Source organism: Leguminivora glycinivorella, chromosome 14 (genome assembly GCF_023078275.1).
Source record: "Leguminivora glycinivorella isolate SPB_JAAS2020 chromosome 14, LegGlyc_1.1, whole genome shotgun sequence".
In the NCBI taxonomy this organism is placed as follows: domain Eukaryota; kingdom Metazoa; phylum Arthropoda; class Insecta; order Lepidoptera; family Tortricidae; genus Leguminivora; species Leguminivora glycinivorella.
Window position 1 is genome coordinate 20,840,074 of NC_062984.1, and position 15,697 is coordinate 20,855,770.

At 39.8% G+C, this 15,697-nt stretch overlaps 2 protein-coding genes across 4 annotated transcripts in view; both read right to left on the bottom strand.

The window, feature by feature from the left end:
* LOC125233499 (brain-specific angiogenesis inhibitor 1-associated protein 2) overlaps positions 1 to 15,697 on the bottom strand; it is a 473,288-nt gene that overhangs the window by 160,061 nt on the left and 297,530 nt on the right. For all 3 annotated transcript variants that reach the window (XM_048139541.1, XM_048139540.1, XM_048139537.1), the window contains exon 3: positions 9,108 to 9,142. The gene's annotated coding sequence lies outside the window, so the exon portion shown is untranslated. The remainder of the gene's footprint in view (positions 1 to 9,107; positions 9,143 to 15,697) is intronic.
* The window catches only part of LOC125233097, a 183,444-nt gene continuing 172,070 nt past the window's right edge, over positions 4,324 to 15,697 (bottom strand). Inside the window, exons 3-4 of the mRNA XM_048138961.1 lie at positions 4,922 to 5,551; positions 4,324 to 4,377 (exon numbers count right to left, since the gene is read on the bottom strand). Coding sequence (XP_047994918.1) covers positions 4,324 to 4,377; positions 4,922 to 5,551 — 684 coding nt within the window. The remainder of the gene's footprint in view (positions 4,378 to 4,921; positions 5,552 to 15,697) is intronic.

Genomic DNA, 15,697 nt, shown 5'->3' on the forward strand with positions numbered 1-15,697 from the left:
CCCATAAAGGGGTAGGCAGAGCACATGAAACTACTAAAGCTTCAGGGCCACTCTTGGCAATTTAAACCTTATCCCACAGTCGCCTTCTAAATATAACACCCACGGGAATGAAGGGGGTGGTGAAATTCTTAACCCGTCACCACACAGGGCACATCGCCGTGTATCTTTTATTTACACGGGAGCGACTATCTTTTGTTCGTTTTTATAGCCGATAGCTCATAGCTTACTAGTTCGCGGTGGGACCAGTGCCTAAGCGAACAACCAGACGAGCCGTCTGATAGGAAGCGCTCATCGTCGCCTATTAACACCCTATAGTCATAACATTGCAGAATACAGGGTGGCTAGCCGAATGGCACAATCGCTCACCAAACGCTCACGAAACGAAGCGCTAGTAGATATCTATCTCTATCGCGCTTGCGTATTGGCGCGACAGAGCCAGCGGCGTATCGCTTTCGTTTGGCGTCGGAGAAATGCCATTCGGCTACGGGGCCAGGAGTCACTTAAGCGTATTTTCCCGCTTTTTTGGTAGTTTTGGTATATTGCGTATCTTTTTTCGCGGTGAAAAGGTTTTAAATCACATTATGCAAAAGCAAGTAATAATATTTTTCTACTCGTCGACTGTAATCTGTCAATTAGGACACCACAGACTAAACTATAAGTGCTAACTTTTCAGTGTTGGGTACTCTACGGCAGTTCCGACTCAACTATAATAATATATGAAATCTCATTATAGCTGACTTTAAGTTAACTTTAATAATTTCAAAAATAGAACATCATACAATTTCTATACTAATTTGCGATACCTGGCAAATTTGTCGGCATCTGAAACACATTTTCTTTTTATCTGTCGCGTTATCGGCCAATCAGAGACGGTTATTACAAACACTCGGTTGCTAGGTAATTCGATGTTGATACAACGGTGAACGACGCTATTAACATTAATTTTAACTTGCATGAATGATGATATTTCCGTCCATTGATGATGAAGATGATGAGTCGTAGAAAAAGAATTGTATACAATAGTGATATAATTAAGCTTTTCACTCTCGTACCGTACTATTAGGCCACTCAGCAAAGCTTCGTGGCCTAAACATGGTACTCGACTGAAAAGCTTTGTATTATATCACGATTGTATAAAATACTATTACTTACATGAGCACAAACTAACGCATTATTCTGAAAGCAGTTGCTTTGATAATGTATTGAACTGTAAGTAAACACGAAGCGCGAAACCCGACGCTTAGATCTCAGCAGGTGCATGTATTGTTTTCAGCGAACCTTAATCGGATCAGGGCACGTAGCCAAATGCACAAACGCTTACTATAATATCGCTATCGACGATAGCTATCTCTATCGCTTATGTATTGGCGCGACAGAGCCAGACTGCGTTTTGATGCGCGTCTAGCGTCAAGTTATCATTTCACCTAGGCAGGCTGAGCTGTCATTCCACTTGCACCTAGCGCCATCTATCCGAATACTTAGATAAACCAGTATACATGCGTCACTCACAGCTAATATAGAACTAAGGGTCACAGTACATTGGTTTTTATAAACCATTGTGACAGGAATTGTTATTACAGTCTGCTTTGGCACTCAGTTCACATTAAGGGAATTAAACGCGATGCAATTACAGCCTAATGCGTTTATAGAATACTTTGTGATTGGTTAATGTTTCATCTAACGGTTTTATTGGTTAATGCACTGATTATGAACGTAATTGTCGGAGCCTTAGGGAGTAGGTATCATTTCATGTTAAAATCCATATTAATATTATAAATGGAAAAGTATGTGTGTGTCTGTTTGTTTGTCCGTCTTTCACGGTAAAACGGAGCGACATATTGACGTGTTTTTTTAGGTGGTAATAACTGAAGGGATGGCGAGTGACATAGGCTACTTTTATCTCATTCTAATGCTAGCGAAGCCGCGGGTAAAAGCTAGTGTACTATAAAGCTGATTGGCCGCCTTAATTTAGTACCAAGATTTGGTTTACCGTCTTTGAACTAAATCTGTAAAGTGGAATTAAAAATGGTTTATTCCACGTTCATTCAGTTTTGTACAACACTACGACGACACTCTAAAACTCATCCTGGAATCAGTGCTGAACGTAAGCTTGAGCGGAGATCAGTGGCTTCAGGCAAGTTTACCCGTGCGTTACGGTGGTCTAGGTGTTCGTCGAGTCCAGGATATCGGCCTGGTGGCCTTTTTGGCTTCAGCATTCGGTTCAGCTAACCTCGTCTCACGTATACTAGCTATAGATAGCACCGACACCTGTATACCATTCGCATCCGATGCTTTAGCCAAATGGGCCACATTATGCCCTTCCAACGACCGGCCGGAAAACCCGGCTGTTCAGAGGGGCTGGGACGATATCCTGTGCAGGCTCCGTCAAACTAACCTACAGGCTGGTGCCTCGGGATACGATCTAGCGCGACTCAAGGCGATTTCCAAGCCTGAGTCGGGTGCGTGGCTACATGCCTTGCCTTCTCCTCAACTGGGGACACTGCTGGACAACGATTCCCTAAGAATCGCAGTGGCCTTAAGGCTAGGGAGCAAGGTGTGCAATGTTCACCGATGCATTTGTGGGGCGTCAGTTGAGGAGAACGGCCACCACGGACTCAGCTGCCTACGTTGCGCCGGTCGTTTCCCCAGGCACCACTCGATAAACGAAATAATTCGTCGTGCGATGCTCTCGGTAAGTGTTCCGTGCCTCCTGGAACCGCCAGGTTTGTCTCGAACCGATGGCAAACGTCCCGACGGGCTGACGCTGGTTCCTTGGCAGAGAGGGCGGTGTCTTATATGGGATGCAACGTGTGTGAGTACATTTGCTGCATCCCATATCAGACACACAGTTAAGACGGCAGGCTCAGCAGCAGAGACTGCCGCCAAAAACAAACGCCTGAAGTACTCTGCCTTGGAAGCCACTTATGACTTCGTGCCCTTCGCGGTTGAGACAGCCGGGCCCTGGGGAAGGGAGGCGCGTGAACTCTTCCGAGAGATCGGAAAGCGCCTCAGGGAGAAAACAAAAGATCCCCGTTCCGAGTCATGGCTTGTCCAACAGGTCTCCATCGCCATACAGCGGGGTAACGCTGCTAGCGTGATGGGGACCTTTGGACCCGGCATGGCCCGGAACGGGTTCCTTTAGGTATCCTACCTTTTTTTTTATATATGTAGTAATAATTGTTTTTTTTTTTATTTATTTTATAATTGTACAAAACTGAATGAAAGTGGAATTTAAACAATAGCTAAGGTTAAGATACCTTTATTGGCTACTCCTTCGGGAAAATTTACCCTAAAAATGTACGGAATACCTTCCTTAGAAGACAATGGAGATAGCTCAACAGTTTACTGACTGCACTAGTAGGCGCGGCACGTCCCGCCCCGCCTAAACTGATTACGGCCGACTACGGCCAAAATACATTTTCAAACACCGATTTAAACTACAGATTGGTTTGGAATTAAATTAGGGTCTGTGTGGCTTGATATTAATATTTACGAAATCTGATTTTATGGTTGTGAACTACTCGAAGGAATGTTTATTACTAGCTTTTGCCCGCGGCTTCACTCGCGTTAGAAAGAGACAAAAAGTAGCCTATGTCACTCCCCATCCCTTCAAATATCTCCACTTAAAAAATCACGACAATTCGTCGCTCCGTTTTGCCGTGAAAGACGGATAAACAGACAGACACACACTCTTTCCCATTTATAATATTAGTATGGAAGTATAGATTTGAACTTAATCATCATCCTCCTTGTGTTATCAAGGCATTCGCCACGGCTCACGGGAGCCTGGATTCCGCTCTGACAACTAATCCCAAAATTTTGCGTAAGCATTAGTTTTACGAAAACGACTGCCATCTGACCTTCCAATCCGAAGTGTAACTGGGCCTTATTGAGATTAGTCCGGTTTCCTCACGATTTTCCCCTTCACCGAAAAGTGACAGGCAAATATCAAATGACATTTTTGGATATAAGCTCCGAAAAACTCATTGGTACGAGCCTCCAGAGTCTCCAGACCTCCGGATTGAAAATCGCACGCTCTTAACGCTAGACCACCAGCGCATCTGTATCTTTGAACTTAACAAAATTACGAAACCGTTGTTGTTATGCACTCTTCAAAGAAAGAAAAATACTAGAATCCAACCAAAACCCTTCTAATTATTGCAGCATTTTGTTACCGTTTAAACAGTTGGAAAAACGCACAATTTCCTATCTTCTTCAGTGTAATATTTGCACGTTACAAAATGAACATCAATATGACAGATGCCAAACTTTATTTCATTTCATTCGTTCTACATTTTCCCTTTTGTCAGCACTTTTCGTTATTCAACAGTAATATCGTCTTGTTAGGATGAAGGCCTTCTGTTCTGCTCTTTGAATCTAAATCAAGAACAATCTGTTTTAAACTCAAGCAAATATTCAGCAAATAGGTCACAGGGGCACTTATTCAAGTCAATTCGATAAGCAAATATAAATTACGGAAAATCAGCGCTGGTGACTTCTGATGTGACCATTTCGTGGCACATGATTCTATAATTTTCGTCTTAAAAAGAAAAAAAAAAGAAAACCCGTCGCAATTCCTCTCTGAATTGCCAGCGATATACGCTGGGAGAGGTAAGCGCCAGCCCTTGGGTCGCCGAATGCGTCTATCAGCCGTGCCGACAGGGCACCCATGTAGTGTCTTTGTGTTTATAAATCATCATCATCATCATTATCAGCCTATCCTCGTCCACTGCTGGACATAGGCCTCTCCTAATGCACGCCACTGCTCCCGATCTTCAGCTAATCTCATCCAGCCAACACCAGCCAACTTGCGGATGTCGTCACTCCATCTTGTCACAGGGCGTCCTGCACCACGTTTACCGAGTCGCGGTCTCCACTCAAGAACCTTTCGGCTCCACCGACCGTCTGTCCTGCGACTAACGTGACCAGCCCACTGCCACTTCAATTTGCTAATCCGGTGAGCAATGTCGGTAACTTTGGTTCTGTGACGGATCACATCATTTCTGATGTGATCCCTCAGAGATACCCCGAGCATAGCCCTCTCCATAGCTCGTTGAGCGACTTTGAATTGGTGGACCAATCCAGCCGTGAGTGCCCACGTCTCGGCACCGTAGGTCATTACAGGTAGGACACACTGGTCGAAGACCTTCGACTTGAGACATTGTGGGATGGGTGACGAGAAGACTCCGCGAAGCTTATGGAATTCTGCCCAGCCCAGCCGAATTCTTCTGTTGGCTTCTCTCTCGAAGCTGTTCTTACCTAGTTGGAGAGTTTGCCCTAGGTAGACATACTCTAGAACAACCTCGAGCGAGATTCCATCAACTGCGGTCGGTCCCGGATCAGCGTACTCGTTAAACATAACCTTGGTTTTATCTAAGTTCATCCTAAGACCGATACGCTGCGAAGACCCAGCTAGACTTTGCACCATTTCCTGTAAATCTTGCCGGGTTTTAGCCAGGATGACGATATCATCAGCAAATCGCAAATGTGAGATGTACTCGCCATTCACATTTATGCCACGTCTCGCCCAGTCTAGCATTCTGAACATATCCTCCAACGCGGCAGTTTATATAGTGTTTATAAATAAATTATATTAATTGCATTAAACGCTCACTTATGGAGAATAACTGGACAAGCACCCGTACACGAATAAATCCAGACACGGAAATGGCATTGGATTGGACACATCCTCAGAAAACCTGATAACCACCTATCCAAAATGGCCCTCACCTGGAATATATCCGGAAAGCGCAAACCATGCCACCCTAAATCGACCTGGCGTCGCTCGGTTCAGCAGGAGCTCAAGGTGCATGGGGTGGAAGGAGGTTACACAAACTGCCAATGACCGGAGTAAATGGAGAAATATGATTCGAGCCCTACACCCCAGCAGTGGGTAACAGGATGAAAAGAAGAAGAATATTAGGTACTTATATAACTAGGTGCCGCCCGATGGGTCGGCCCAGATAGCACTGGGGAGTCCATGTCCAGTACCATGCGGATTTGCGTCAGCTACAAGCCAATAATTAGCAGAAAGCTGCGCAGTATCGGGATAAGTGGCGTGCTCTCGTTTTAGAGGCCAAGATCCTCTTTGGATCGCAGAGCCACATTAATTATAATAATTAGTTTGTTATATTCGTTTTGTGTTGCTTAAACTTATGTGCGATATGTCATTTGATATTTGGCAGTCGCTTTTCGGCGAAAGAAAACATCGTGAGGAAACCGGACTAATTCCAATAAGGCCTAGTTACCCTTCGGGTGGAAGGTCAGATGGCAGTCGCTTTCGTAAAACTAGTGTCTACGTCAAATCTTGGGATTAGTTGTGAAAGCGGACCTCAGACTCCCATGAGCCGTGGCAAATGCCAGGATAACGCAAGGAGGATGATGATGATTCGTTTTGTGTTGCATACCTATGTTTAGAAATTTCGTAGTCACCTTCCAAAACAATATGATACACTAACATTCGCCCAAGAACCGTCCGGGTATTCAGTTACTCTCCTCACGGAATTCCGTTCCAACTGTTCACATGATCTGAATTATACTGGCCCAGCTCATGCTAGGCATTCCGTACATGTCTAGCTAGGAATTAGTCAAATTTCTTACCCCTTGTACGTAAAGTTTGATATTAGGTTACGTTGGTGATTACTGAGTTTTAGAAGCTAAATTGTGTTTTGTAATTAAATTTTGTAGCAATGTTAATACTTATATGGCTTTGAAACCATCTTAAGTTTACAACACAACCAATAAAATTTAAAGTAATTACCCTTCTTAATAATTTAAGAAAAGGATTTCAAGACAGTGATTGAGATGTAGATAGATCGCAAAATTTAAAGTATTCTTCAGTTCTACTTTAGCGAGACATCGGGATAATATAGAATCTACTAACAAAACATTAAAAATTATACGGTTTCCTACTAGTTCAGTGGCCCGTATTTGTTTAAGTTTTGTTATGGACACTTTGAATCATCATCATTCTCTTGCCCTTATCCCAGTCACTTGGGGTCGGCGCAGCATGTCTTTCTCTTCCATACATCTCTGTCACTCGTCATCTCATCATTAACTTGTTTTAGTTCCATATCATGTCTCACACAGTCCATCCACCTCTTCTTCGGTTTTCCCCTCCCGTTACTTCCACCACCTTCCACATTCATTCGTAATACCTTTCTCGTCACATGCCTTTCATCCCTCCGCATTACATGTCCATACCATGCTAGTCGATTCGCTCTTACTTTTTCAACAATCGGTGCTACTTTCAGGCTTCCTCTGATATACTCATTCTTTATCTTATCCATTCTTGTCACGCCACACATCCATCTTAACATTCTCATCTCTGCCACGTGCAATCTCTTTTCATCCGTCACCTTTAGGGCCCAACACTCTGATCCATACATGACGACAGGTCTGATGACTGATTTATAAATTTTGCCCTTCAGTCGAAGAGGCATCCGGGCGTCACAAATGGTTCCCGTGACCTGTCGCCATTTCATCCACCCCGTGCTAATACGGTTTTTCACATCGCGGTCGATATCGCCATCACACTGTACGAGCGAACCAAGGTACTTAAAGTTGGAGCAGACTGGCAATAAAATACCATCGAGTTCTATGGCAGCAAAACCAGAGAGACCGCCGAAATCACAAAACATATGTTCTGTTTTTGATCTACTGATCTTCAGGCCAACATTCTCTAGTTTTTGCCGCCACTTCTCGAGTCTGCTCTGTACCTCGAGCCCGTCTTCACCAACAAGCACAATGTCATCAGCGAAAAGCATACACCAGGGTACCTCCTCCTGTATGTCCGACGACAAAGCGTCCATAATAAGGAGAAAGAGGTAAGGACTTAGAGCCGATCCCTGGTGCAAGCCCACCGCGACACTGAACCTGTCGGTGGTGCCGGCAGCTGACCGGACGCGTGTACAACATCGACTGTACATTGACCGTATTAGCTCTACATACTTCCCAGGCACGCATTTCTCTTTCAGAGCCCACCACAAAACCTCTCGGGGTACGCGGTCGTATGCCTTTTCGAGATCAACAAACACCATATGCAGGTTCCTTTTTGCGCGCCTGTATTTTTCGCACAATTGGCGAAGTGCAAAAATGGCGTCTGCTGTACCTCTTCCCGGCATAAACCCGAATTGGTTTTGTGTTATTTCACTCTCTTCTCTCAGGCGTCTCTCTATCACCTTTTCCCATATTTTCATTGTATGTGACATTATGGACACTTTGAATATAACTCGAATTTTATATTTAGTCCAAGGTAATTTATAATTTTTAAACGTGTCCCATATAATCGGTGTCTATTACTGAATCGGTGAGCTCCAGACTCTGTCTTCACTTTTTCATCAGGTGTGACTAGGGTCAATCGCCGATCAGTCCATAATTTAAAAAAAATAAGTAAGTTAGGTAAAGTACATAAAATATGTGAAAAAGTTACACCTTTACCAATAAATTACGATTACTTCCAGTTACATTAGGACAGCCTATAAAGACCGCGGATGCGCGGTTATCACTCACCTTTATAGGCAACTAATATTGATATACGGGGCAAATTCGGCTGCCGAACCGGTATCTAATGATAATTGACGACTGCGCAGTTAAAAAGATGGGTCGCCAAACTTAGAAGTTAGATCCTATCAAAAGGGGAGCGAGCGAACTTTTCTGTCAATTCTTAGTAGACGCTACAGGAGCGAAAATGCTAAAATATAAAGGAGCCCCTTTCAATTTGGAAATTTTATTTAGATATACTAATGTTATTAACTAGATTTATCGAAAAAAAAATTGTCCATTCAGTACAACTCGGTTAAAAGATATTGTGAAAAAATCTTTAAAATCGAGGTTCCGCTCTCGACTGTTTCCTCCTTCAAAACTTAATTAATCGTAACGAAACGTGAGAATCTGAATAATAATGAAATTATCTGTGTCGGACCGTTGTTTTTGTTTGGTTAATTGTTACCAATTTAAATACCACACCTTTATTTACCTATGCCACTTTACCCGTTTGAGACGCAATCACGTCAGATAAATAGTATCTAAACTAGGAATATATTTATAATATACGAGAATAAAACATGATAGGTAGGTAATAAACTAATAAAATGTTTGTTACTTACTTAGCATCTAGAAAAACATCAGTTACTGTTGAAATCTGTAACAAACAAAAATGCAGGATTAGTCGTCAGTTCGCATTTCCCTACTACGTACTTGTGAAATTCATCATCCTCCTTGCTTTAATTTGTTTTTTATCATGCAGAAACGTCTGCGAGCGATATTACATATTTTTAAATTAAAGGAAAAATGGAAAAATTCACATCTCCGGCAGGACTCGAACCTGCGACCTTTGGCCTTGCCGGGGCCATCGCGCTCCCAACTGCGCCACGGAGGCCTGCTGGATGTGTGCGAATTTATCCATGCCTTCCCTCAATTCTCAACCGCCTTCGCTCCTTGCTTTATTGCGGACGACCGGTCTGGCGCAGTCGGTAGTGACCCTGCCTGCTACGCCGCGGTCCCGGGTTCGAATCCCGGTAAGGGCATTTATTTGTGTGATGAGCACAGATATTTGTTCCTGAGTCATGGATGTTTTCTATGTATATAAGTATTTATATATTATATATATCGTTGCTGAGTACCCACAACACAAGCCTTCTTGAGCTTACCGTGGGCCTCAGTCAATCTGTGTAAGAATGTCCTATAATATTTATTTATTTATTTATTACTACATTAGTAATTTTATTAGGAAATAGTCTTAATGTAGATAAGCTTAGCATAGATAAATTAATGTCCACACTAAATGTTATTGAAAAATCTGGTGTGGGGAAAATTATATTATGTGCACTACCTTATGCAGAAAATGTATCATATGACTATAATTGTAAGATAGCTTACTATAATTCTTTAATGTACCATGCCATAGCTGTTAATAAAAAGTACCATTTCTTTGACTTAAATAAATTCATTGAGCGCTTCATGCTAGCTCCACGGAAGGTATTTTTGCCAAAGAAATTATTTGTATATTTAGTGGAGTTATTGGCCTTCAATATTGAGCCAAATAGATGTAATAGTGTTATATATAAGTCTCAGTCAGCTGACAAAGCCAAGGACCCCATGCCTCATTTAAACTAGATTGTAAGACAGCGGAAAAACACCTGAATATGAACGTTGTTCACCAGAATATTCAGGGTTTTTCCAGCAAAGAATTAGAAGTAGGATTATTTTTAGATAGTAATAATGTTGAAGTTATGTGTATTACTGAACATTGGTTGAAGCAAGAACAGTTGATATTTGATTATGTTAATTTTAAATTAGCTAGTTTTTTTGCCAGAAAATCTGCTGCTCATGGTGGCTCCCTTATTATTGTTAAAAATTGTATGAAGTGTAAAGAGCGCAAAGATGTTGTAAAATATTCCATAGAAAGAACTATAGAAATTTCATGTGTTGAATTAGACAGATATATTATTGTATGTGTTTATAGACCACCATCAGCTGACTTCAGCATATTTGAATCTACAATGGAAAATGTTCTGAATTTAGTATGCAAGGGCCAAAAACATGTTATTGTATGTGGAGATTTTAATGTTAACTTGCTCGAGTCATCTAGTAATACTGTTAAAATGTTCTGTTTGTTTAAATCATTTAATTTATTTAATTTATTTCTTGAACCTACCCGGGTAGGTGTGACTAGTGCAACATGCCTAGATAATATTTTTTGTAACTGTGAATGTATAGATAAGAAATTATTTAACTGTTTTCATTCCGATCACAGCGGCCAAAGGGCAGCTTTCTTAAACGTTATTCATGATACTCCACAAACAATAACATATAGACCCATTACTGGATCTGGCTTGGAATCATTCAAAAATGAAATTATACATAGTTTGTCTATAATACCATTTTCGCATTATGACTGTAATCATTTGTATCAAGATGTTTTCAATGTAATTCTTAATCAATTTAATAACAATTTCAAAGTGAAATCTATTAGTGGGTCAAAAGTTAAAACAAAGTTTAGTGAATGGGCTACTGTAGGTATTCACAAAAGTAGAAAAAGACTTTATGAACTTTATGGTGAGAGAGAGCTGAACAAGAATTCAGAATTCCTGGACTATGTAAGAAACTACTCAAGAATCTTCAAGAAAGTGTGTTTAACTGCCAAGAAAAACTTTATTAGTTCTAAATTGAAAGTGTCGGACAACAAAGTGAAAACAACTTGGAGTATTATAAATAAAGAAGCTGGTAAATGTAAATCACGCGATTGTCAAGTCAACATTATATCAGATAATCAACAAATAGTGTCGAACAGCGATGTTGCCTCGGCATTCGAAGATTATTTCTCAAATATAGCCGTTAACACCACAAAATGTTTACATTCTTCTGCGGCTCGAGCCCATTCATTACTTTGTGCTAATGTTAAGAAATGTAATAATTCATTTGAATTTAGTCAAGTAGACTCTGTAAATATTGTTAAAACATTCAAGTCACTCAATTTAAAGAAAACGGAAGACTTATGGGGAACATCAGTTAAAGTAATTAGTCATGTCATAGATATAATAGCACCTTACTTGGCCGTAATATATAATATTTCAATTTCACAAGGCACCTTTCCAGATCTTATGAAATGTAGCAAAGTCATACCGCTTTTTAAATCGGGTGATTCGAGTGATATAACCAATTTCCGTCCCATATCAATACTTCCTGTACTAAGTAAAGTCTTTGAGAAGCTAATGTTAAATGATCTACTGGGACACTTCAACAGACATAGATTACTTACAAGCAAACAGTTCGGTTTCACAAGGGGCCGTTCCACGACCGATGCTGCTTCGGTACTCATTAAACATATATATAATTTTTGGGAAAATTCTTGTGATGCAATTGGCATATTTTGTGATCTTTCAAAAGCCTTTGATTGTGTGGATCATGGAACGCTCATTTTGAAATTAGAACACTATGGTTTGTCTATAAATGCCCTAAACTTTATGTCTTCTTACCTTAGCAATAGAACACAAACAGTAGTTGTTAACAAAACTCGCTCTAGCGGGACTGTAGTCCAATTAGGAGTGCCACAAGGCTCAATTTTAGGTCCATTCCTGTTTTTGGTTTATATAAATGATTTGCCATGTATAGTGAAAAACTTTTGTGAAATAGTACTTTTTGCTGATGATACATCACTGCTTTTTAATGTTGACCGAAAATCTACGGATTACAATGTAATTAATAGCACGTTAGCTGATGTACTGCAGTGGTTTACTGTCAACAATTTACTTCTTAATTCTAAGAAAACCAAATGTATTCGATTTTCTCTGCCGAATGTTAAACCAATCGATACAAAAATACTTTTGAATGATGAATGCTTAGAGATGGTAGATACAACACTGTTTCTTGGTTTAACATTGGACAAAAATCTACAATGGAGTCCTCATATAAAGAAACTAGCAAGCAAATTAAGTTCAGCCGCATACGCCGTTAGGAGAATCAGGCAACTGACTAATGTTGAGACAGCTCGCCTAGTGTATCATAGTTATTTTCACAGTGTAATGTCATACGGTATTCTGGTTTGGGGCAAAGCAGCTGACATACAGACCATCTTTGTATTACAAAAGAGAGCCATTCGTTCTATTTACAACTTAGGAACACGTGAATCAGTAAGAGAACTCTTCAAAGAAATTAATATCTTAACTGTAGCTTCCCAATACATTTATGATAGTATAATTTATGTTGTTAAGAATTTAGACTGTTTCACTAAGAATTCTGATATCCATAATTATAACACTAGAAACAAAAATAAGCTTGCCATAAAGAAGTTTCGTGTCCGTAAAGTACAGAAGTCATTTGTTGGGCAATGCATTCATTTTTATAATAAGTTACCTGACACTGCTTTGAGATTACCCTCCCAGCTCTTAAGAACTACTTAAAAAAATCATTGATGTTAAAGGCTTATTACAGAGTCGAGGACTATTTGACAGACAAACATGCATGGCCCGAACCAGAAACTACAAAAAACGAATAGCAATTAAAATAATTGTATTATGTATAGAGGACACAGTTCAGATAAGAAAGCACATCAAATATTTTATATTTTATGTTGTGTAGGTAAATTACATATTTAATGATATTGAGATTCATATTATCTTTTTCTTCTATGACAATTTGATATGTTTTCTCTGAAGAAGAACGACGTATTATTAAGCAATAATATAATTTATTGAAATTGATTTCCATAGAGTACCTAGTCTGTTCATATTCTTTGATGAATACTTTTGCATGTTAAATTGTATGTTGTTATTTAATGCATGTTAATTATAAGATGTAATGTTTTGAAAAGAAGTTGCCCGCCGAGTTTCTTGCCGGTCCCATAGTGGATACCCCCCTCCCAACTGAGGGGGGACTGAAATCTTCTCGAGGCTGAGGCGTAGGGTTAGAGCCGGCGTAGCTTTATTTGACGTTCATATGCGCATTGTAATATGCCTACTTGAAAAATAAATATTTCATTTTCATTTCATTTCATTTTCATTATTTATTTATCCCGGCATTTACCACGGCTCATGACTCTCGGCGTGACTTGCGACGGCTCGAGCCTGGGGTCCGCTTTGATAACTAATCCCAAGTACTTGTGATATTATTCTATAAACTATCTTCCGTATCAGATCATGATCAAACAAGTTTGTCACTAGAAAAAGGCACGAAATTCAAATTTTCTATGGGAAGTTAGTGGTAGGTAGCTAATTTTTTTTTAATGTCCCTCATTTTTCTAGTAACAAAAACGGTTTGAAATAATAATAGATTAATAGACAATTAGACATTAACACTAGAACAGTCGCTTACTGTTGGACCCCAGGCAGGCAATTATGGTCGCGCGATAAATGATAAAAAATCTGGCCGTCCCTATCGCACTTACTGATAGTGCGATAGGGACGGCCTGATATTTTATCGTCTATCGCGCGACCATGCTACCCGTGCAGGATCGAATATATTAATAAACTTAATAGTAGACTCTGACAGGATTTTTGGAGGTGACATATCGTCATTACTTTGAAAAAAACTTGTATCTTCTTCTGTCAATGAAAATAAAAATATAATAAGTATGTATGCAATGCATATAGACTTACTGCGTTTTAACTTTGAGGAGCAGTGTGAGATACGAGATTTTTTTTTCAAAGTATTAGTGACGATATTTAGTTTCTACATTATTAATGAAAATTTTCCAAAACACTAGAGTGATGCCAGCTTTTTTTAAAACGTCTCTTTAAAAAAATGAATCTTTTCCAAACCCTTACCGATATCAACGTATCGGGACTTAATTTGTTGCTAAAGTCACCAGTTTTTACGGCAATAAATCTGATAGGGAGACAAAAAAGTCGAAGGCACCCGTGTCGGCTGTTTGTATTGATTTATTCGGGTTATAAATCTGGCCAGGGATTAATCAGGGTAAGTTTGTCAGCCGTGTGGACAGGTACAGATGTTTGCAAAAAATGGCTGGTATTGTTGATTTGTGTATTGTTTTTGGATATTTTTTTTATATATGTACATACCTACATGCAATCACGCCATAAAGAGGCAGGCAGAACACATGCAACTACTCAAATTTAGTGCCACTAGGCTGTGAAGGGGTTGAAAGAAAACGAAATTGTGACATTGCAATTGTGAGGATGCCAGCCTCTAGCCTACGCCACAATTTAACCTATATAGGGTGCATTGGGGTAATTTCGAAAGTCACATAAAAATCACCATTTAGGTATTTCCATAATATCAATATCGTCACTACTTTTAAAAAAACTTGTATCTTCGTCTGTCAATGAAAAGAAAATTGTAGTAAGTATGTATGGAATGCATATAGGCTTACTGCGTTTTAACTTTGAGGAACAGCGTGAGATACGAGATTTTTTAAAAGTAGTGACGATATTCCCCTTTCGAAATTACCCGAGCATTTCTGTGCTTCGAAACTACCCCAATGCACCCTACCACATGACAGTCGACTCCATCATCTGGATAGATGATCAAACATCACTTGGAAGAAATATTGATTTGATTTTAAACAATGCCAACGAAAATAAAACTGACTTTTCCCTTGTTTATTTAATAATTCAAACAACACTCACATAAATCACGCGTCTCCATTAAAAAAAGCAGGAACTTACGTTTTTAATCAGGAAAAACCTTTTCAAGAATCGCAATCGCTTACGAAAAAGTTTACAAACTCTGTGAAAGCAATCAGAAAAATTTTAAGCAAGTGAAAAAGTTTAAATGCAGTGTCAGGTTAAAAGTACTGCAAATTTTAACTTTATTGTACAGTATTAGGGTTTGGAATGATTAAGAAAAAAGAAGGCTTACAAGCAGAGGTTTTTCCAATAGTTGATTTGAAAAACAGAAAGTCGGACTGCCGGAAAAATCTGAATTAAGTGACCGTGTGCCTTATTGATCCCATCCGGCAGATTATTAGATAGTATTTTATTATTTTAGCGGGATTGGCCATACTGTACGACAGTACTCTATATAATACTGTTGTGGACGAACAAAGCAGTGTACGGAAAAGTATTGCTTCCTCATACAAAGCATATGCAACAATCTATACAATGCCAAATCCGTTATAACAAACTTCTACATATACCAAACGCTCGCTTTGTTAACCTGACAGTAACCATCTAAACCATATCCCCGGACCAAGTTTTGTCTACCCCGCAATACCCCAAACTCGTAACATTTTATCACT